At 42.1% G+C, this 22,005-nt stretch overlaps 2 protein-coding genes across 4 annotated transcripts in view; one reads left to right on the top strand and one right to left on the bottom strand.

Annotated features, from left to right (window-relative positions):
* Positions 1-758: 758 nt before the first annotated feature.
* On the bottom strand, positions 759-11,104 carry LOC132681966 (putative glutamine amidotransferase-like class 1 domain-containing protein 3B, mitochondrial). The gene is made up of 4 exons (XM_078443440.2): positions 10,788-11,104; positions 7,052-7,222; positions 2,662-2,863; positions 759-1,004 (listed from the first exon to the last, which is right to left on the bottom strand). The coding sequence occupies exons 1-3, from the start codon at positions 10,809-10,811 to the stop codon at positions 2,819-2,821; spliced, it is 240 nt and encodes a 79-aa protein (XP_078299566.1). The 5' UTR covers positions 10,812-11,104; the 3' UTR covers positions 759-1,004; positions 2,662-2,818.
* Positions 11,105-11,312: 208 nt separating this feature from the next.
* CLN5 (CLN5 lysosomal BMP synthase) overlaps positions 11,313-22,005 on the top strand; it is a 44,545-nt gene continuing 33,852 nt past the window's right edge. The window contains exons 1-4 of one of the 3 annotated variants that reach the window (XM_060636920.3): positions 11,457-11,941; positions 15,801-15,966; positions 16,642-16,867; positions 19,928-21,961. In XM_060636920.3, coding sequence (XP_060492903.3) covers positions 11,475-11,941; positions 15,801-15,966; positions 16,642-16,867; positions 19,928-20,439 — 1,371 coding nt within the window. In that variant the 5' untranslated portion in view covers positions 11,457-11,474 and the 3' untranslated portion in view covers positions 20,440-21,961. Of the gene's footprint in view, positions 11,942-15,800; positions 15,967-16,641; positions 16,868-19,927; positions 21,962-22,005 lie in introns of those variants that run through there. The other 2 variants (XM_060636921.3, XM_060636922.3) reach the window with 2 other exon arrangements.

The raw sequence follows: 22,005 nt of genomic DNA, 5'->3' as shown, positions 1-22,005 counted from the left end.
CACCAGCAAGGAGACACGTGAGTGTGTTCCTCTCTCCAGGAGTGAAAAATTCACTGAAGTCTGTACACTGTGTCTGCCCTGGGAAGAGACTCTGCACCCAAGGCTTTTAATAGTGTCTGGTCACGTAGGTCCCCTCCACCCAGCAACGATCATAATTGCAAACTCCAAGAAGGCGAGAACAGCGATGTCTGCACAGCCTAGGCCAAGCGAACCAGTTTTATGAGTCAGAGAGTGTGTATGTGCCAAGCTCCCAGACGCCAGCTGAGACGAACCTCCTGAATAAGGCTTGATAAAGGCAGCAGCTTGTGGCCTCTTATGGTCTCCTTTCTGCACAACTTTCCCCAGACTAAAATGCCTTTCTTTCCTATTTGTGTGGCTTTGTGGGGGACAGACACATGACACCAACCAAATGGACTTTGCCTCCACCCCAGGAATTGTCTCTGCGCTGTAGCACTTGAGCTGTGTGTTCCATCACAGTATTAACTAAAACCGGTATCCCTGGGGCTTAAAGCTGTCACAGACCAAAGACCCGTCGTGATTTTAACCCAGGCACCGAAAACGAAAATGTGACTTCAAAGAGAAATTTTATATATTATGTTTTATAACAACTTTACTTGCAACCCTTTATCTAAAAAAGTTATCAGATAAGTCTCTTCCGACCCCACCTTAAGGTCTGTAATGGCTCATGGAGGGAATCTCTTTGGAGAAGCTGAGTAGCTGGTGGGCATTCATTACCAACAAATTCATATCAAGGGCCTAATATAACAGAGGATGTTCTCGGTGCAGGTGATAAAGCAGTCAACAGAATATTCAAGAACATTTTACAATCATGAGTTTATAATCCAGTATGAGTAGAGAGACCAGCAAAACAAGTACCTAGGACAAGGAAAGTGCTCCATACCTATTCCAGCCTGGCTGTGCTTCCTTCATGCTTCCCTGGAGCGAATGTGAACCTTCCTTCAGTGGACTTCATAGTTTCCAGCTCTTCTGGGCCGGAGCATGACCTGTGACATTAAAAGATTTGTGGCACTGTAGAAATGCAGCTTCCTTGTCAATTCTGGAAGGACTTCCCTGAAGAGAGCAAAGCTACAGGGAACCGAAGACGGGGGGTGGGGGGCGGTGTGCAAAGCCACAATAAGATACCCCACTTTCCCTACAGCAGAGGTGTGCCCCTGTACACACACACATGTTGTGTCTTCCCATCATACGAAATCTACCGGCAGTGTTGCAGATTTTTATCACTCGGTGAAATTGTTTCATTTTCCCTCTCTTCTCCTATCCCATATTAAAAAACAACAAAAAAACCCCACACAAAACAGTATAGTGGTAGTTCACAGCAAGTGATCGTTGAAAAGATCCAAAACAGAGGAGTGTTGCACACGCTACTCTGGTTCCTGCTAAAGCCTGGGTGCCCAGCGACTGACAGCTGAACACTGAACATGTCAAAAGAATGTATGATACACAGTAACTTTAAGAAGGGTCCTGGCTTTATCTGAATCGTAAAGAACAGAATACCTTCACAGAAATCATGAAGATTAGTCATCTAGTTCAGTTGTAAATGCAGAAATCAACATTCAGAGGTGAGCATCTCACTTAAATTCTCCCTGCTTTCTGTTGCAGTTATTATTAAAAATAATCCAACCCACCCCAGCTACAGCTGGTGTCCGTACAGGAACCAAACTGGAGGTTCAGGAAAAAGCCTTTGGAACAGCCCAACGCCCATCTGTTTGAAACACGGCATGAGAGTGTTGTTTCCGACTTTAAAAAACGAAAGACAGAAATGAAAGCGTGCTTGTTTAGAAACCATGTATCTCTGAATGATTCAGTGATGGTTATTTAATCTTTGAGCCAAGATCACATTGAAAGTTCCTATCAGTAAGTGACAAAGTGTGTACTTCATTTGGCTGGAGCTGAATATTTTCACTTGAACAATTTCTTCTAATTATTATAAGTAAAACATCACTTTTCAAATCCATTATAAAACATTATAAAATAGCCATTCTTCCTATTCCTTCAAAAAGCTCGTGCAGAGGGGCCGCATCTGTGTGGCTCGGACACCCCCGCCCCCCACAGCCGTGTTTGCATCTAGGCTTCTGTGCGGCCGTGGCTCCAGCAGCATCACCGAACCTATCAGAAGAGGGGACAAGGGAGTGGAAGAAAATGCTTCTTTGGCAACAGACAGCAAGACTGTGAAGAGAGTTACAATGATTAGCTTGCACTGGCCTCTCAAATGCTGCAGTATGTGGAACAAAAGCCCACGGGCACTCTGCACATAAAGTATCTGTTCTGACACGTGGCTTCATTTAAATATTCCCTTCGTAAGAGAAATGAAGGCTGTATGTACTAGGATCAATAGGAAATAATAAAGCAAGTATAATTTGATCCATACAGCTGAATGATATCACACAAGAGAATTGCTGCATTGAAATTTGCTTCTTACAGAGAAAGCCAATATATGTTGAAAGAACAGTTTCCCTATGATTCAAAGCCATCTGGTGTCATCACCTTAAATCACTGTCCCTTACCATGTCCGCCCCCCCCCACACCCTAATGCCAATCACCAAATATGGCAACCCCACAATGAAAGATGATTTGTTAAGTAGTCACATTTATATTCATCTGGAGGAAGGAAAATAGGAAAGCACTGTAGAGCCTGCTTACCCGGCAGTAAGCTTTTCATCCTTTTCTCCCTTCCATCCACACTGAATAGCGTGACCCACTGCGACTTCACAGGCAGGAAGGTTGTAGCTGCCAGCACACTGGAAATGAAGCACCCGCTGATAGGCATCTTGGCACAGCGGAGGGCTGAAAGAGTCCTTTACAGAACTGTTGACAGGGCAGTTCTGGGCCACCCCAAAACCACCTACAAAGACAAGGAACCCAGGATGATTTGAGGCAGCTGACAAGAAGAACCTATGAACAATTAATTCTTTTTTTTTTATAATTTTTATTCATTTATTTTTAATATTATTTTTAATTTTTTAAATTTATATCCAAATTAGTTAGCATATAGTGCAACAATGATTTCAGGACTAGATTCCTTACTGCCCCTTACCCAGTTAGCCCATCCCCCTCCCACAACCCTCCAGTAACCCTCAGTTTGTTCTCCATATTTATGAGTCTCTTCTGTTTTGTCCCCCTCCCTGTTTTTATATTATTTTTGTTTTCCTTCCCTTGTGTTCATCTGTTTTGTCTCTTAAAGTCCTCATATAAGTGAAGTCATGTGATTTCTCTCTTTCTCTGACCGACTAATTTCACTTAGCATAATATCCTCCAGTTCCATCCACATAGTTGAAAATGGCAAGATTTCATTCTTTTTGATTGCCGAGTAATACTCCATTGTATATATATACCACTTCTTCTTTATTCATTCATCCATCGAGGGACAGTTGGGGTCTTTCCATACTTTGGCTATTGTTGATAGTGCTGCTATAAATGGGGGTGCATGTGTCCCTTCGAAACAGCACACCTGTATCCCGTGGATAAATGCCTAGTAGTGCAATTGCTGGGTTGTACGGTAGTTCTATGAACAATTAATTCTTAAGCAAAGAATTAAGGTATATGAGAGCAATAACACGTTATTAGAAAGGAAAAATAGCATTTCTTTAAGACTCTGGGGTTGACAATGACTCTAGTTAATTCATTAACTTCATTTTACAAAGTCAGAGCAGCAACCTCTATTTGTCAAAGTTGTTCAGAGATCATTTTGACTTTTATTTTTTTAAGTTTACTTATTTATTCTGAGAGTGAGAGAAAAAAGAGAGAGCATGCATGTGCATAAGCAGGGGAGAGAGAGAATACCAAGCAGGCTCCAAGATCAGCACAGAGCCTGATCCCACGAACCGTGAGATCATGACCAGAGCCAAAATCAGAGTCAGATGCTCAACCAAGCGAGCCACCCAGGCGCCCCTCAGAGATCCTTTTGTAAAGAGCTGGTGCCAAATGCTAAAACACCAACCCAATTATTAGGGAGTTTACATGGCTTCAATGTAGCCCTGTAGCAAATGGATTTTATAGATATAGAGGGTTTATATTAACCAAATAATAAGCACCATTTTGCATCAACAGTAAAATTCTGAAGACACAAGCTGGGTACCCATGTTGATAATAATTTTTGCTAAATACTTCAAGTGTGGTACAAATAGAACTATGTATTTTTAAAAAGCATTGGGGTAATTTCATTTCTCCTAAAAACAAAATGCATCTTCACGTGTTAGAATAAAATACTTTTTTTTCAAATCACAGTAATTTTTAAAAATTGATTTACAAGTAACACCATTTTAGATGTGAAAATACTAATTTTAACATCAGAATTCAAGGGCAATAATCTTTACAAACTGTCTCAGGGCATGCCTATTGGCAGTGAAAGAAAAAAGAATACAACTAAAAGACACCAGCAACTCAAATAAAATTATCTCCTTTACTGCCCTCACCCTGCATTTGGTAAATAGATATTTTAATTTATGTTATATATATAGTATGTAGAAAGTCTTCAAAGATAGTGCCCTAATATGCACGCCTCCTGGTACTCGTGCCTTTTGGTACTCTCCTTTCTTTGAACCTAGTCTCCCTTTTGATCAACAGAATGTGGCATAAGTGATTCTGAGGGACATCTGTGGCTAGAGCAGAAGAGGAAAGCCTGGGTCTCTTGGAATGCTTTCTCTGGGGGATGCCAGTTTGCATGTGAGAAGCTCAGACACCCCAAGGTCTGTAAGTTACAAAGAAGCCCAACATTGCCACATGGAATGGCCAGATGGCTGCACAGCCAACCAATCCCGACTCAGGTATCAGACTGGAGCCTGATTGAATCTTCAGATGTCTGCAGCTCCAGCCACCATGCAGCTGCAGGAGAGGCCTCAAGCAAAGCTCAAGCTAAGCCTAGTCAACCAACAGAATCAGGAAAGATAATAAATTATTAAGACACTAAATTTTAGTGGTAATTGTCATATAGCAACAGATATCTGGAATACTTTGTATGTAAAATAGCAGTAAGCAACCTGCTCAGATAAATATGTATGAGCATCCACAAGTGGCACACTTTTGTTTTTTTACATTTATCTATTTTTGAGAGACAGAGAGAGACAGAGCACAAGTGGGGGAGGGGCAGAGAGAAAATGAGACGCAGAATCCCAAGCAGGCTCCAGGCTTTGAGCTGTCAGCACAGAGCCTGACGCGGGGCTCAAACTCACAAACTACAAGATCATGACCTGAGCCAAAGTCGGATGCTTAACCAAATGAGCCACCCAGGTGCCCCCCCACTTTTTTTTAATGTTATTTATGTTTGAGAGAGAGAGAGAATGAGCAGAGGAGGCACAGAGAGAGGGAGACACAGAATCTGAAGCAGGCTCTAGGCGCTGTGCTGTCAGCACAGAGCACAGCGCAGGGCTTGAACTCACGAACTGTGAGGTCATGACCTGAGCTGAAATGGGACACTTAACTGAATGAGCCACCCAGGTTTCCCAGCACACTTCTTACCTAAAACGATGATTTCCGATTCTCACTGTGGGACATCTCCTAACTGCCTCCATAGATTTCAACAATATTGTGAATGTTTAAAATACTCTTAAAATAGGGTCACCTGGGTGGCTGAGTCAGTGAAGTGTCTGACTCTTGATTTCGGCTCAGGTCATGATCTCACGGTTTGGGTGATGGAGCCCTGCATCAGGCTCTGCAATGGCAGTGTGGAGCCTGCTTGGGATTCTCTCTCTCCCTCTCTCTATGCCCCACTCCCATGTGTGCATGTGTGCATGCTCTCTCTCAAAATAAATAAATAAACATTAAAAAAACCCAAAATAATCTTAAAATAAAACTGATTGTTAGTGTTTAAACAAACTAAACCAACTTGGGACGCCTGGGTGGCTCAGTTGGTTGAACATCAGACTCTTGATTTCCTGGCTCAGGTCATGATCTCACGGTTCGTGAGTTTGAGCCCCACGTCGCTCTCTGCGCCAACAGTGAGGAGCCTGCTTGGGATTCTCTCTTTCCCTCTCTCTCTCTGCCCCTCCCCTGCTCTCTCCCTCTTTCAAAATAAATAAATAAATAAATTATATATATATATATATATATATATATATATGTATACACAAAATTATATATATATATATACACACACACATGTACATGTATACATGTATATATATGTGTACGTACATATATACATATATGTATATATGTATACATATATGTATATATGTATATATGTATACATATATATATAATTAAACTAAAACTGGTTAGTTTGAAAAATAAATATATAACATTCAATTCCTTATGAGGGGATTAAATAAAGGGAAATAAAAAATACTTAAGACAATTATACTTGTAAGTCAATCATTTATTTTAAAAGGTAGGTATACATCCATATGTACAGGCATGTAGATAGGCAGGTCACGTATCTATAAAGTGATCACTGTGCTGAAAAGGTCTAGAAACAGGCAACCCTCCACTGTGATTTCCAGAGTCTTGAGGCCTCAATATGTGGGCTGCATGCCACATGCCACCTGTCACCTGAGAGCTGAATAAGAATCTGCACTGTAACAAGATCTCCAGGTGAATCACCTACCAATTAAACTTAGAGATATGCCGTTTTAGTGCAGTGGATCCCAAATTTGTCTGCATATGAGAATCATCTAGGAACCTTAAAACTTCCAAAATTTTGGGGGGACACAGGCATTGGTGGTTTTAAAGCCTACCAGGTGACTCCAGGTACAGCCAGTCTGGGAACCACTGGTCAGTCTTGATAGAGCACTGGTTCTCAATCTTTGCTACATAGTGGAAGAACCTGTAAAGCATCAAAAAGCACTGACATCTGTTTCCACCCCCAGAAAGTCTGATGTAACTGGTCTGAGATGTGACCCAGGCACTGAGACTGTTTAAAGGCTTTCCAAGTGACTTTCATGTGCAGCAAAGTTTGAGAACCATGACCTACCTCCTGGCACAGAGGCTTCAAAATGGCAGCTGAATCTGTGCAGCTTTTGCTGGAAGAGGGTTTAAAGTCAGTGAACATTAATTAAAATGAACAGTTGGCCTCAACAGCTTTCAGCTAACTCACCGGTGTAATGGCAGCTTCAAGCTTGCTGGAGTTCAGGTCTGCCAAATCTTGTAGGCCCCCATGGGCTCTTCTGGCACTTTCCTTTGGTACATTTCTCTTCTCTTCTGTTGGGCTCCCTTTCAAGTGATTAACAATGTACAGCTGCTCAGCATTAGGAGCAAATAGCTTCACCTTCAAAAATAGAAATAAAAACAAATGATGTCATTGCCTCTTTGAAAACAATCAAGCAAATCAATCTTAGAGCTAAATAAACCAGGAAGGAAAGTCAGAAAACCACTAAGTAATTCCGTATGCCTTCAGGGCCAACACCAACTACAAATATCAGCCACAAGAAAGAAACTGCAGGGGACTTCTAGAGGGGAAAAAAAGAGCTATAAATTAGCTTCTAGAAAGAAAGTAGAACAGAAACAGGTTGCTTTCCAAATACATCTATCTATCTATCTACACACATACAGAAATGTGTGTGTGTGTGTGTGTGTGTGTGTGTGTATACAGTTTACCCTTGAACAATACAGGGGTTAGGGACACTGACCTCCTATGCAGTCAAAAATTCATCTATTGGGGCACTTGGATGGTTCATGCAGTTAAGCATCCGACTCCTGATTTCAGCTCAGGTCATGATTTCACAGTTCGTGGGACTGAGTTCCGCACCCAACTCCGTACTGATGGCACAGAGCCTGCTTGGGATTCTCTTTCTCCCTCCCTGCACATCCCCTGCTTACATATGTGCACTCTCTCTTAAAATAAATAAATAAACATTCTTAAAAATTTTGTGTATAGGGGCACCTGGGTGGCTCAGTCAATTGGGCTTCTGACTTCGGCTTGGGTCATGATCTCACAGTTTGTGAGTTCAAACCCCGCATCGGGCTCTGTGCTGACAGCTCAGAGCCTGGAGCCTGCTTTGGATTCTGTGTCTCCCTCTCTCTCTGCACCCCCCCCCACTTGCACTCTGTCTCTCTGTCTCTCAAAAATAAATAAACATTAAAAAAATTTTGTGTATAACTTCTGACTCCCCAAAAACTTAACTACTAATAGACTACTGTTGACCAAAAACCTTACTGATAACATAAACTGTCAATTAATACATATTTTGTATGTTATATATATTATATACTGCACTCTAACAATACAGTAAACTAGGAGAAAAGAAAATGTTAAGAACATCATAAGAGAAAATACATTGACAGTACTGTATTGTATTTATTTGAAAAAATTCTGCATATAAGTGGTCCCATGCAGTTCAAACCCATGTTGTTCAAGAGTACACAATTTTTAAAGAGATATAAGAGAGGTTCCAATTTTATAGATGGGAACATATAGGGCTCAAAACCATAGGAGGGTTGATTAAATTTAGCTTTAAAATCTGTCTAAACCAGGGATTCTCAACCCTGGCTGCGTATTAGAATCACTTGGGCAACTTGAGGCCCAAACAGAACAGTTACATGGGAATTTCTGGGAATGAAGCACCGTCTTGGATGGTGGTATGTCTTAAAATCTCCTTAAAATCTTCCATCATTTGCAGGGTTAGCAATGACTGATCTAAAGCAAACGGAAAATAAAACTCACAAACTCAGGGCTCTGAGTTAAAATCTCAAGGGTTTAAATGCCAATAGCCCAAAGTAGACCATTTGGAAGCCCTTACTTGACCCACCTTCACACATCCAGCCCAACCAAGCTCTGGATTGACACCCCCAGTCTGCCATCAGAAACCGTTCCTCTTTCCCCAACTGTTGGATCCTGCATGGGCACTGATCTGGGGAGCCATGAGGATTTGGAAGCAAGGAAGGAAGCTCAGGGTGGGCACCTGTATACTAGGGGGCCTTGGTGTCCTACCTTCTTCACTGACTTCTACCCCACCTCAAAACTTGCAGGTGTACTTCTCCAGGAACTGGACAAGACTGGTCTGAGTCAAATGTCCCTTGGCTTTCTGAGAAGGCATCATTAAGACCTGAAAGCATATGGGTGCCTGGGTGGCTCAGTCAGCTGAGCATCCAACTCTTGATTTTGGCTCCGGTCATGATCCCAGAGTCGAGGGATTGAGCCCTGCATGAGCGTGGAGTCTGCTTAAGATTCTCTCTCTCTCCCTCTGCCCCTTCCTGTGCTTACACACTCTCACACTCTCTCTCAAATAAAAAAAAAAAAAAGAGAGAAACTTTATTTTAAAAAAAGACTAGAAAGTGTATGACTATGTCTTAGCTTCCTGTTATTAAACTTTGTATTTGATTAAAATATATATTAATATTCTAAACATTCTCTCTTCCCTGTAGTTTTGGTTTTACAAAATTGAGCAATATCTCCTGTCTGTGGGACAGATCTCTCTATGGGAGAGATTCTAAGCACAGATACAACCCATTATTAGTAAAAAGAGAAGAAGAAAAAAAACCCTTAAAACATTCTGAAGGTCAAGAAAGATGCAAAAAAAAATGTGGATGGCTTTTTAAACCAATAATTCTGGAAAACAGACTGGCTTGCAGTTGCTTTGTGAAATTAATCAGATCCACCTGCCTAAGGTGGAAGTGAAGATGAAAATTTAAATTTCACCTAACTCTACCCTGCCCCAGAATTCTGTAACTCTATTTTTTCCTTTAAGAAGATGCCATACAGTTCCGCTGGTGTGCAACAGTTCAATGGTTGATAAACATGATTTTATCAGACTACAGTAATGTTCTGAGTGTTCTTAAGCTAACTGAGCAAGGACCCAGAGGAAAAAATTGGATTAAAATTCAACCTATTTTTTGATGAAATCTTCAAAGTTTAAAAATCATGAACTGCACAATGAGGGATCAGGCAACAATAGTCTACAAGCATCTTTAGCCTGGGGTGCTGGGGTCATAGCCAAAAGGAACAGAAGGCAGAACCACACCACAGCAGATGGGAGCTAGTGAGAGGCTGATTTAGGGCTAATTTGAGGAACTGCTTTCTTGCCATTAGAGCTCCCTGGTCACGGAATGAAGAGACTGCAGTCCCAAGAGAGGAGATCCCCACCACTGACCATGGTCAACTTGAAGCTTGTTTATGCAGCTCTGGGAAGTCTTGAGTAGGATGGGAAGCTCCACTGTGGCCCTCTAGTGTGTGTTCCATTATTTGTAAATTGTTACTCTGGAGAGGTGTCTCAGTTTTAAGCCATGTTCAAGTACATGCCCAGTGGGAATGCCCTGGTGCCCTTCAAATTGGAATTTCAGCTGTTATAGCTAGGATGTGTCCCCACGCCCTCACTTTTTGTGGGTCTTTGGAGAGGCTTAGTTTAGGCTAGGTGATTTTGAACTGGGCCATGGTATATGGAGGAGAGCTAGGATTGGAGCCACCTAAACACTTAGATAAATGGGTGTTAAAATGGTGCCCTGCTTAATTTCCACAGAATTCCTCAACCCAGTGCAGCAAGTGGTCAAAGGTGGGGGGGGGATGGGGTACGAGGTTGCCGGGAGGGTTAGGGGAGAACTAATTCCCATCAGCCCTCAGAAAACCTTGTATGCTTAGGGAAGCACCCCATGCTCCTGCCATCCCCAGCAAGGGTCATTGGTGGTCACCTATGGCCACTGCAGCCACCTCACTTATTCCATTATGCTTACAAATACCATGAGGGTTCACTCATATTGTGGGTGAAGTGAAGGCATGCTGCTCTCTTGTAAAAAAAAAAAGAAAAACGTGACTATAAGTTATTACACTTTTAATGCACTACTTATAGACATAAGTCAGTATCTTTGTATAAAAGTATGACAGGCCACAAATATCTCACCAGAAACAAGGCAGTTGATCCCATTGTCTTCAAGTGGATGAAAGGTCAAAGAAAGGGTAATGCAGAATCTTCTCCTCTGTTCACGTGGTAGAGCCCAACAAGGAAGACCATCTGGGGATAAGGGACCGAGGGCATTACCGAGCATTTAGGGGTACCTGGGTGGCTCAGTTGGTTAAGCATCTGACTCTTGATTTCGGCTCAGGTCATGATTTCCCGGTTTGTGAGAGGAAGTCCTGCACTGGGCTCTGTGCTGACAGCGTGGAGCCTGCTTGGAATTCTCTTACCTCTCTTTGCCCCTCTCCTGCTTGCACATGCTCTCTCTCTCAAAATAAATAAATTAAAGCATTTAGAGTAGTATTATGGGCTGTATATAGTAAGTGCTGGCCATTGTTCTCACTGGCTTAAGACGGGGGGGGGGGGACCAGTCATTCCTCCATTATTGTCTTCCTCACTGCACCACCACCTCCAAATAATGATTCTTATACTCAAATGTTTGTTGTCACCTAGTCTGGGCCCTGTGTGGCAGCGTAAGAGTTCCGTGCTAGAGAAGCCAAAGGAAGAGCCCAAAGTTGGATTGGTTTCTTGGTTTGGTTTGGTTTGGCTGGTAGTTACTGCGCAGAGGTCAGAAAACAGCTCCAAACACGCGGTGATCTCTACACAGACGCGGGGCCAGAAGAACAAGGCATTATGAGTCAGTTTCAGAAAAAGGAGGCCCCACGGCGCGGATGGAGTGCGCCAGGGTGCCGGGCCCCAGCGCCGCGGCACGGTCTACCGAAGGCAGGGGAAATGGCTGCACTGCGGAGCTCCAGTGTCTCACTCCCAGGCAGGCGCCCCGCGCCGCAGTCTCCGGTCAGGGAGAGGGCGGGACCCGGCCGACCAAAGTGGCCCAGTCCAGGGGTCACACGGCTCGCGGGGGGCGGGGTTCCGCGCGCATGCTCAGCTCGCGGGCCCTTCGCGTCGCCGGGCTCGGGAGGCGCCGGAAGCACCGGGAGCCGCCACATGGCGCAGGCGGGGAGCGCTGGCCGGGGGGCCGCGGGGCAGAAGCCCGCGGGCGCGGCCCCGGGGTGCGCGCTTTGGCGCTGGGCCCTGGGGCTGCTGTGGCTGGCGTTGGCCGCGGCGGGCTCCTCCCGGCGCCAGTGGCCCGTGCCCTACAAGTGAGTGCGCGCGGCGCGCGGGCGTGGCGGGGCGGACGCGCGCACTGGCGGGGCGGGGTGCCGGGGTCGGGAGGCGGAGGCGGCGCTCGCGGCGCGGTGGAGGACCCAGTTGAGAGCGCTGGGCTCTCAGCTGTTCGCTGCGCGTCGCCCAGGCCCTTTCTTCCTCTTGGGACACTTGAACTGCTTTCTAGGTGGCTTAGGCTCAGGGCAGGCCGGAGTCATGGAAGAAACGGGAGTAATGTAGTTTTATTTGAGTGACTTCTAGATGCAAATAATCAACTCTTTGAATGGTTTGAGGAGACTTTGAATATCGTGCTTATTACTTGACGTCATGCACGTCATTAGTTATCACGAGTACGTACCCATTGGCACAATATACAACATGACCTACTGGTGTTGGTTCTCTGGGAATTTCCATTTTTAGCCGTAAAAGTCACGCGTCCTGGGAATTCCCCGCTCCCTTTGTCCGGGGCTCACGGGAAGGGTTGGTGACCTCGTGTGTCCCCCGTTTTCAGTCTGGGTGTAGAATGTGGTCTTAAGACGAGGACAGAGACTGCACATCTGTGGAGCTGATTGGAGCCTTTGACCTAGAAGAGTATCTACGCGGCCTTAGATGTTCAGGTGGCTAAACAGAAAGAAAACACGCTGCTAACATCAAGCAGGCGAAAGGCCAACAGATTTTGAAAACACGGCTATTTCGGATAACAAAATAGTGAGCGGGGAGGCAGGATAACCTAGTGGTCAGGAATGAGTACTGGGTTCCAGTCAAATCAGGCACCACCAGCACTAGCTTTTGAAATTGGCAACGTGATTCAGTGTCTCTGTGCCCATGTGACCTGCCCTAGAAAGTAGGAATGGATGGGGCGCCTTGATGGCTCAGTCCTCAGGCTTCCGATTTTGGTTCAGGCCATGATCTCAGGGTCTGTGAGTTCAAGGCCTGCGCGTGGGGACTCTGTGCTGACAGCCTGGAGCCTGCTTCAGATTCTGTGTCTCCCTCTCTCTCTGCCCCTCCCTGGCTCACACTCTGTCTCTCTCTCTCCTTAAAAAATAAATAAACATTAAAAAATATATATATACATTTTTAAAGAAAGTAGGAATGGTAACAGCATTTCCCCCAGGCTTGTTAGAGGATTAAATCTAATAAATGTCAGCTATTGTCAAGCGTGGATAGGAGTGTATTCTGTTCACTGGAATGGTTTGCACCACTTCCTTGTTTTGCTTGATATATATGAAAAGAGAAGTTTGGGTTTTCTTGAAAAGAAAAAGTTAATAAAACGTTCATAAGAAGTAAAATTAAATGTTCAGTAAAATAAGGAAGAGATTGTAAATGCAAAACTACTTGATTTATAGTTAGGGCAAGGTATTGACGATACCTTAGGGTTTCTATAAAAGTTTCAAGTATTAAGTACCTGTCCCCATTTAGTCTTCTCAACTGAAATTAATAAAATTTAACTTTATTAAGTTATGCTTTTGAAATTACCTTTGACCTAAAAGATTTTGCTTCAAGCAAGTGAAAACTAAATAGTTACGTGTTTAAACAACTCGTTGAGCATCTATAAAAACAAGGAAGTATGTGTAAGTTTCATAAACATTGGGGAGTTGTTAATACTCTTGGCTAACATCAAGATACTAACTTCTTAAAATAGAATTTTTTGTTGATGTGTTAAGATTGTAAAAAAATAGATCTGCCTAAAATTTTAGAGATCCATGGTGCCTAGAAGATAGATAGAAGCAGTGTCTTTCTTTCTTCCGTCTTTCTCTTGCCAAATATGGAAGGTGACCAGTAAGTGTCTGTTGAGCTGACTTCAGCAGTAGTCCCTCCTCTCGTCTTACTGCCATGGCTCTCTCTGGGGGCCTTCTCTTCTTGTTACATTATTTCTATAACCTCCTAATTGACCTCTGCCTTAATTTCGCTTCTCTCACAGCTCTCCTGTAACTCATACAAATAAGGTTTGTTTCATAGCAAATTCAGTCATATCAGGTCTGCTACTTAAAATCCTTTAAGCTCACTCTTGGGCTCAGCCCTCACCGGCTGTAGGAGTCCCGTGGTGCGGTTCACACTGCATCAGTGCAAAATGACAGTCCCTGCCTGTCTCTCCTACCTTGAAGCCTGAATTCCAGCATTATTTACCTACTGTCTTATAAGCCTTAATATTGTCCCTTTTATGTCCTAACCATAGAAAGTATTTTAAAAGCCTAAGCCAGATCTTCATCCCTTTCTTTGCTCTTCTCACCCCCACCCATTCCACATCAGGTAAAAGTGATTTCTCTCTTTTTTGTGCCCATAGGACTTTGTATATTTCTTTAGCACTCACCACACTGCGCCATACTACTTATTTAATGTCTTCCCAGTCCCCACCTAAATGTCCTTGAGGAAGGGAACATCATTTTAATTTTGTTTCCCTCCTTCCTAGTATAGTGTCCTACATATAGTAGATCCTTAGTAAATATCTATTGATCGCTGGCTATTTTTTTTTTAATTTTAATTTTTTTTTAACGTTCATTCATTTTTGAGAGACAGAGAGCAGGGGAGGGGCAGAGAAAGAGAGGGAGACACAGAATCTGAATCAGGCTCCAGGCTTCAAGCTGTCAACACAGACACAGGGCTCAAACCCACAAACCACAAGATCATGACCTGAGCCAAAGTTGGACACTTAACCAACTGAGCCACCCAGGTGCCCCAATTTTTTTTTTTTATTTTAAACTCTAATTGGCTTTATTAAATGATTCACGAATTGGGCAGCATTCCATCTAGCAAATAGAGGGACACTCCTGTCGGTTAATTTTTTTTTATGTTTATTTATTTTGAGGGAAAGAGAGAATCCCAAGAAGGCTCTGCACTCTCAATGCAGAGTCAGACATGGGGCTCAAACCCAGAAACTATGAGATCATACCTGAGCTGAAATCAAGAATCAGACACTTGGGGCGCCTGGGTGGCTCAGTCAGCTAAGCATTCGACTTCGGCTCAGGTCATGATCTCATGGTTTGTGAGTTCGAACCCCACTTCAGGCTCTGTGCTGATAGCACTGTGCTGATAGCACTGAGCCTGGAACCCACATCAAGTTCTGTGTCTCCCTCTCTCTGCCCCTCCCCTGTTCGTTCTCTCTCTCTCTCAAATATAAATAAACATTTAAAAAAAAAAAAAAAGAATCAGACACTTAACTGAGCCACCCAGGCACCCCCTGTTGGTTAATTCTTAAGAAAATAGAAAATATAGTGGGGCGCCTGGGTGGTGGCTCAATCGCTTAAGCATCTGACTTCAGCTCAAGTCATGATCTCACAGGTGATGAGTTCGAGCCCCATGTTGGGCTCTGTGCTGACAGCTCAGAGCCTGGAGCTTGGTTCAGATTCTGTGTCTCCCTGTCTCTCTGCCCCTCCCCTGCTCGTGCTTCTGTCTCTCTCTGTCTTAAAAATAAATAAACATTAATAAACATTAAAAAAATAAAATAGAAAATATATTCTATTTAATCATAATTATTTTGAAATAATCTTAACATTTGGATTGTTTGCGAAATTAAATGTCATTTGAAAAATATTCCTTTATTCAGTGAATGTTTGTCTATAAATAATTGTGGACCTATAGACATTCTAAGATATGGCCCCTGTGTTCAAAATTCTCACAATGAGAGCAGATAACAGGGAAGCATGCCTTTATCAAAGTGCTTGTAATATATCATTTGCTATTAAAGACTTCTTGGGAGTTGTTGACAGAATAACAAAATGTTTAAACACTATAACCTTTGAATGTTTTCTCTGAAAGTGTTATTGATGGTGATACTAAAATCTGGATTCTAAAATGTGCAAGAAGAACCAAATTCCTGTTGGAATCTAAGTTTGTGGTTTCTTTTTTCTTTATTAGACGCTTTTCCTTCCGCCCAGAACCAGATCCTTATTGTCAAGCTAAATACACTTTCTGTCCAACCGGCTCACCTATCCCAATTATGAAAGATGATGATGTCATTGAAGTCTTTCGGTTACAAGCCCCAGTATGGGAATTTAAATATGGGAATCTCCTGGGACACCTGGTAAGGCTGCATCTTGATCTTGTAACTTTGGTTAATTAAATTATTTATTAAGTGGATTTGAGGGAATAATCGCTGTTCAAAGGGCTGATTTTAGATCATGTATAATTGCTGTTCCTCTTGGCGTATTTAAAATGAGTAGTCAAAAAATATTATCATGTTTTGTGATTCTGACAGTAACAAATGCAGTTGCTTTAATCTCTTTTTAATAATCGGAATCCATACCCAACTCCTGTACCTAGCTCCTGGAAAGTAAGAAAGGAGGAGGCCCAGTGGAACGGGCAAGGCAGGCAGGAGACACTTCATTTCCAGTCCCTGCTATACACATTTTCCTAGCTTAGCTCACCAGTTGAGCCTCTGTCACCCTGTGAAGCGTGTAGACTTCCTGAGCCTGTGGCTCAGGAAATGGAGCTTCTCCAACCCATTTTAAAGTGGAAAGAAATTAAGAGTGTGTCCATATAGCATATCTGAGATAAGCAGCAATGGTCAAAACCAGAGTGGAAGAGGGCCTGGAATTGGAGGAGCCACAGAGTGGACACAAGAATAGCAACATGGAAGAGGAACAGTTGAGTCGTTCTACTTGATATACAGTTGTGACATACTACGTTTTCTCCCATCTGGCTCCTGGACCAGTGGTTACTTCACAGATGCTTTCATACACGTATGGTCTTTACACAGAAAATTATGCATGATGCCATTGGATTCAAGAGTACTTTAACTGGCCAGAACTACACAATGGAATGGTACGAACTTTTCCAACTTGGAAATTGCACATTTCCCCATCTCCGACCTGAAATGAATGCCCCTTTCTGGTGTAATCAAGGAGCTGCATGCTTTTTTGAAGGAATTGATGATATTCACTGGAAGGAAAATGGGACATTAGTTCAAGTAGCAACTATACCAGGTAAGTTTCAAAAATATGGCATTTGTTTGATGATTACATCGATATCCAAATGAAAAAAATTGCTTTCCTTGAGGCATTTCAGTCATGTTCTACTCTTTAGAGGTCAGTTTACAAAATGTACTTCTGGAGGCAGTAAGGTTTGATCCAAACTATTACTCATGCAAAACGTTACCTTTAGTTTTCTTTTTTTAATGTTTATTTATTTTTGAGAGAGAGAGAGAGAGCGTGAGAAGGGGAGGGGCAGAGAGAGAGGGAGATACAGAATCTGAAGCAGGCTCCAGGCTCTGAACTGTCAACAGAGCCCGATGTGGGGCTTGAACTCACAGACTGCAAGATCATGATCTGAGCCGAAGTCAGATGCTCAACTGACTGGCCACCCAGGCTCCCTGCAAAACGTCACCTTTAGGTGATGAGTAGTGTATCTCCTCTATTCCATAGTGAAAAATGAAATGGTAAAATGTTTTCTGCAATTGAATTGGACTTTCTAAATAAACATGTGGAAGAAAATCCACAAAATGCCTGTGAAAATATTTGATCAAAGGACCTGTTAAATGTATCTGGAAAAAGACTTTGAGTGATGACAAAATGTTTTTATGTCAAGAAATAATAACAGCTACCACTCATGGGGACTTACTCTGGGTCCAGCAGTGTTCCGAGTGCTTTACCTATATCATGTCATTTATCATCACAACAACCCCCTGAGATAGTTACTGTTATTTTCCTCATTTTACAGATGGCTAAAGTGAGGCACAAAGTGGTTAAAATCACACAACCAAGAAGTAGGTGGGACCCTAACTCTGGCAGTGAAGCTTTATTGGCCATTTTCTTAACTACTTCTCTACATTGCTTCCCAAAACACATACAATCTTAGCATTTGAGGCTCCTTGAGCAATCAAAATACTTTATCTTGGAGATTTGCTGTTCTTTTGGATGTATTGGAAAGTTGCTGAAACACTTAGAATTTTGCTGCATGTGTTGCATTGTTGGTTAATGCTGAAGAAAGGAGTTCAGAACTTTTATCAGAAACTGGTATGTGACCTTGGGTCATATTTTTACTTTGACTCATTACGTCATGTGTAGAACGGGGATGAGACTGCCATTGCATTCTGGAGGTAGGGAGCTTGCCCATATGATTTAGAGAGCTCTGCATTATAATTGTTGTTCTCCAAGAAAGTGGAAATATCTGAAATGAAAGCACTGTTTGTGATAAGAATTATTCAGTGAGCCAAAGACCTTGAGGAAGTTATCAAGCTTTCCACTTGGATAGCCCTTTACAAAGCATTTTGGAGCATGTTATCTCACAGCTCAGTGGGGAGGAGAAAACACTCTTCTTCCTTTTAAAAATAAGGATTTGAGGGTCAGCCAGGTAGCATGACTTGCCAGTCACAGATCTGGATGTAGAACCAGGAATAGCATTGTGTCTTAAATGTAATCTGGGGATCTTTTAACTCTACACCATGCTGTTTTCTAATCTTCCTTCCTTCTTTCTAATTAATGTGCCCCAAACCATCCCAAGCAGTATCAAAGCCCGTTTCTCTTTTAACAGTGCTCAGTGTGATACTTTTTTTTTTCATCCCAGGCCAGTTCACATTGCTCTTTTCTCCTTGTCCACCTATTTCATTATCTGAAAACTCTTCCTTCTGACATCAGTATATGATATGAACAAGTGATCACTATTTCATGTAAAATAGTACTAATATGCTAGTACTTAAATCTTTCAAGTTTTCCGTCTGCTTTGTGATTAATCCTGTTCATTGACATTTTCTCATGTTACAGAATAGTGTTTTGAAGTATTCTCTCTTAATTACAGCAGTAACTTTTTAAGGTTGAAGAACACTAAGAACAGTATCCCCAGTTCTAAGAAAACAAGCTTTAAGGGCGCCTGGGTGGCTCCATCTGTTAAGCGACTGACTTCAGCTCAGGTCACGATCTTGTGGTTTGAGCCCCACATCGGGCTCTGTGCTGACAGCTCAGATCCTGGAGCCTGCTTTGGGTTCTGGTCTCCCTCTCTCCCTCTTTCTCTGCCCCTCAACTGCTCATGCTGTCTCTTTTTCTCAAAAATAAATCAACAACAACAACAACAAAAAGAAAACAAGCTTTATATTATTCCACAGTTTTAATTCTAAAAAATTGATAAAGGCAGCCGCTGTATTCATTTTATAGGACATGAAATATTGATTTCATGGACTCAAGTTGGAGCACTTAAGAAAGGTTCACATATATGGTGACAAATTGAAATGCTGTAGTGAAGCTCTATTAGGCACTGTAAATGCCCAGATGAGGTTGTAACCATGCAAAGTATGGTGTTTTGTTAACATTTGGAGAGATTCCTTTGGTCGGGTACAAGGTCGTAGGAGAGTGTGAGCTGTCCCGGAGTAATAGGCCACGAACGTGGCCGAAAACATTTCCAGTTTAGTTGATTCATTGGGAGAATTTGTATGGTTAGTGGGAAGGTTGTGAGCAGAATCCGAACAGTTACAAGTACAAAAAGAAAAAGGAAATACCAGATATTCAGGGTGAACAGGGTATGGTACTTTCTCTTGTAACATTAGTAGGCCAGCCTTCTAAAGTAGCTGTTCCTCCGGCTGCCGTTCGTACTGTACACACGCAATGCTTTGTGACAGAAAAGCTCTGCATTTCACCCTCCTCCATTCTTACACTGCCTTTGCCCCACTCACTTTTCCCTCTATCCACAATTTTTCCTTGTTTTCTTTCTTTACCTTTGAATCCAAGATTTGTTGGGTGGGGTAAAGAAGGCTTCTGCATGTGTATGATTTTGCTTTTATTTATAGCTTAAATGATTACAGAATTGGTATGTAAGACTTGATACCCCTATTATATCTAAGGTTTACAATTCAGAAATACCTTGTGCTTTGAAAAATGGAATGAAAATTGGCTAAGCTTGGATTCCTATTGTGAGTACAGGTTTGGAACTGATATTACAAATAATTTAATAATTTAATATTATTTATTCATGACCTTAATCAGGTTAGAACATTTGACATAAGACTAATGATTGGCTTTGATGTTCACATAGGAAATTTTTTTTTTTTTAACTAGGAAACACATTTAACAAGATGGCAAAGTGGGTAAAATGGGACAATGAAACAGGGATTTATTATGAGACATGGACCGTCCAGGCCAGCCCAGAAAAGGGGGCGGAGACATGGTTTGAATCCTACGACTGTTCCAAATTTGTGTTAAGGACGTATAACAAGTTGGCTGAACTTGGAGCAGAGTTCAAGAAGATAGAAACCAACTACACAAGAATATTTCTTTACAGTGGAGAGCCTACTTATTTGGGAAATGAAACGTCTATTTTTGGGCCAACAGGAAATCAGACTCTTGCTTTAGCCGTAAAAAGGTTTTATTACCCCTTCAAACCACATTCAGCAACTAAAGAATTTCTGTTCAGTCTCTTGCAAATTTTTGATGCAGTGATTATACACAGACAGTTCTATTTGTTTTATAATTTTGAATATTGGTTTTTACCTATGAAATTCCCTTTTATTAAAATAACATATGAAGAAATCCCTTTACCTAACAGAAACAACACACTCTCTGGTTTATAAAATTTTAATTCTTCTGCTTTTTTTTTTTTCTCCTGTCACCAGCATATATGTTTTTCAGGTAGTGGTTTTACATTCATGGGTTTTCTTAGGCCCTTCTTCCTTGGAGCAGAAGGATAGAATGTACTTGGGCAGAACTGCAGCGTATCATCTCAGGACCTTTTTTGGAGAGGAGCTGAAACTCATTGCATTAGCCTAAGTGAGCCCATTAGGTGATCTTGATTTCAAACTCCAAGCCTTTGTTAAAATGAATTACAGTTCATATCAGATACATAGGATCTTTGAACCCCATATTTTTTAATTGTGGATATGGTGTGCCCAGATTTAAAAATACCCTCAGTGACATTTTCATGGTGGGGGCTACTTTTCTCTGGTACAGTGACACTTTTTCATTTAAGTACTTTTTGATGGTTTAGACTGACTTTGCAACTTTTGTAACTTTGGGGACCAGGTCTAGTAGTTTGATTTTGTTCTTTTACTTAAAGACTAATTTGGATACCATGGCTGGAGTGGTTTTGCTTCCAGATGTGGTAAAAAGTGTTAAAGAGCACAAGTTCCTAGCTAGCATTTTAGAACTAGCCAGTAACTGGCATTTTGTGATGTAGGCAGCTTAGCATTTCTGAACCTTAGTATCCTTATCTCTAAGAGGAGTCATCCGTCAGGATTGTTGTAAAAATTGAAGCCATGTATGTTTGGCATAGGAAAGTTACAGAAAATGGTAGCTACAATGATGAATCCAAGAACAAACTGCCGTCCTTGATCTGGCTTAATGTAGTTTACATGCCAACCTTTCCTGGGTTTTATAGTAATAATCTAAACTTTGAGCTGACAGCTTTAATGCTTCTGCAGTTGTTTAAGCACATTGGGACATGGAAGTATCTGACCGCAGACACATCTGGGTGAATAGGCACCATATGACTCCTTTACTGCTTCATGTAGTCCTTCCACCCTAGTAGAGGTGCCAGCTCAGTAGGAGGGTACACTTCTTAGGGGACAGGTCTTTGTAAAGGGTCTCCAAGTAGCTGTGCTTCCATTTAGGGCCATCAAACAAGGTATCAGGGTCCTTTAAATGCCTAATGACCAACTGAACACGGTCTATTCATGGAAAAAAGGCGAGTCAGTAAGATGATGAAGCAGAGACCATCTGTTTAATATGTAAACTATGTTGTTCAGTTTCTACCAACATTTGAGTGTCTCCTGAGGGGTTAGTACATTGAGTTCTCCTACAAAGCCTAAACACAGGTATTATTTACCTGATCAAATGAGTAAATTGGGGCTTAGAAAGTCTAAATGACCTTTCCAGGGCTACCCTGCTATTGGTAATGGAGCCACATCTTGAACCAGTTCTGACTGGATGGGATACACGATCAAGCAAGGTTTCATTGTCAGAGTGTAGTCCTCAGACCCATGCCTGTACCATAAGTTACTAACACCACAGGTTACTGGTCAAGCACAGATACTGGTGGGAAACTTCTTTTAAAGTAATTTTGTTTTTGTTGAATCTAATAAAAAAATGGGGCTTGTATTTTTGTATGTGTTTTTATTTCATTTGTCAAGGACTTCACTTTT

This window comes from Panthera onca, chromosome A1, assembly GCF_046562875.1.
Source record: "Panthera onca isolate mPanOnc1 chromosome A1, mPanOnc1 haplotype 2, whole genome shotgun sequence".
Classification (NCBI taxonomy): Eukaryota; Metazoa; Chordata; class Mammalia; order Carnivora; family Felidae; genus Panthera; species Panthera onca.
This window is presented reverse-complemented; position numbering and strand designations above follow the sequence as displayed.

Coding starts and splice junctions, on each gene's coding strand:
- LOC132681966 (XM_078443440.2), bottom strand. CDS start 10,811: ATGGGATCAACTGCCTTGTTTCTG. Junction 7,223..10,787: donor GATCAACTGCCTTGTTTCTG/GTGAGATATTTG, acceptor CTATTTTTGAAG/GTGAAGCTATTTGCTCCTAA. Junction 2,864..7,051: donor TTGAAGCTGCCATTACACCG/GTGAGTTAGCTG, acceptor TTGTCTTTGTAG/GTGGTTTTGGGGTGGCCCAG.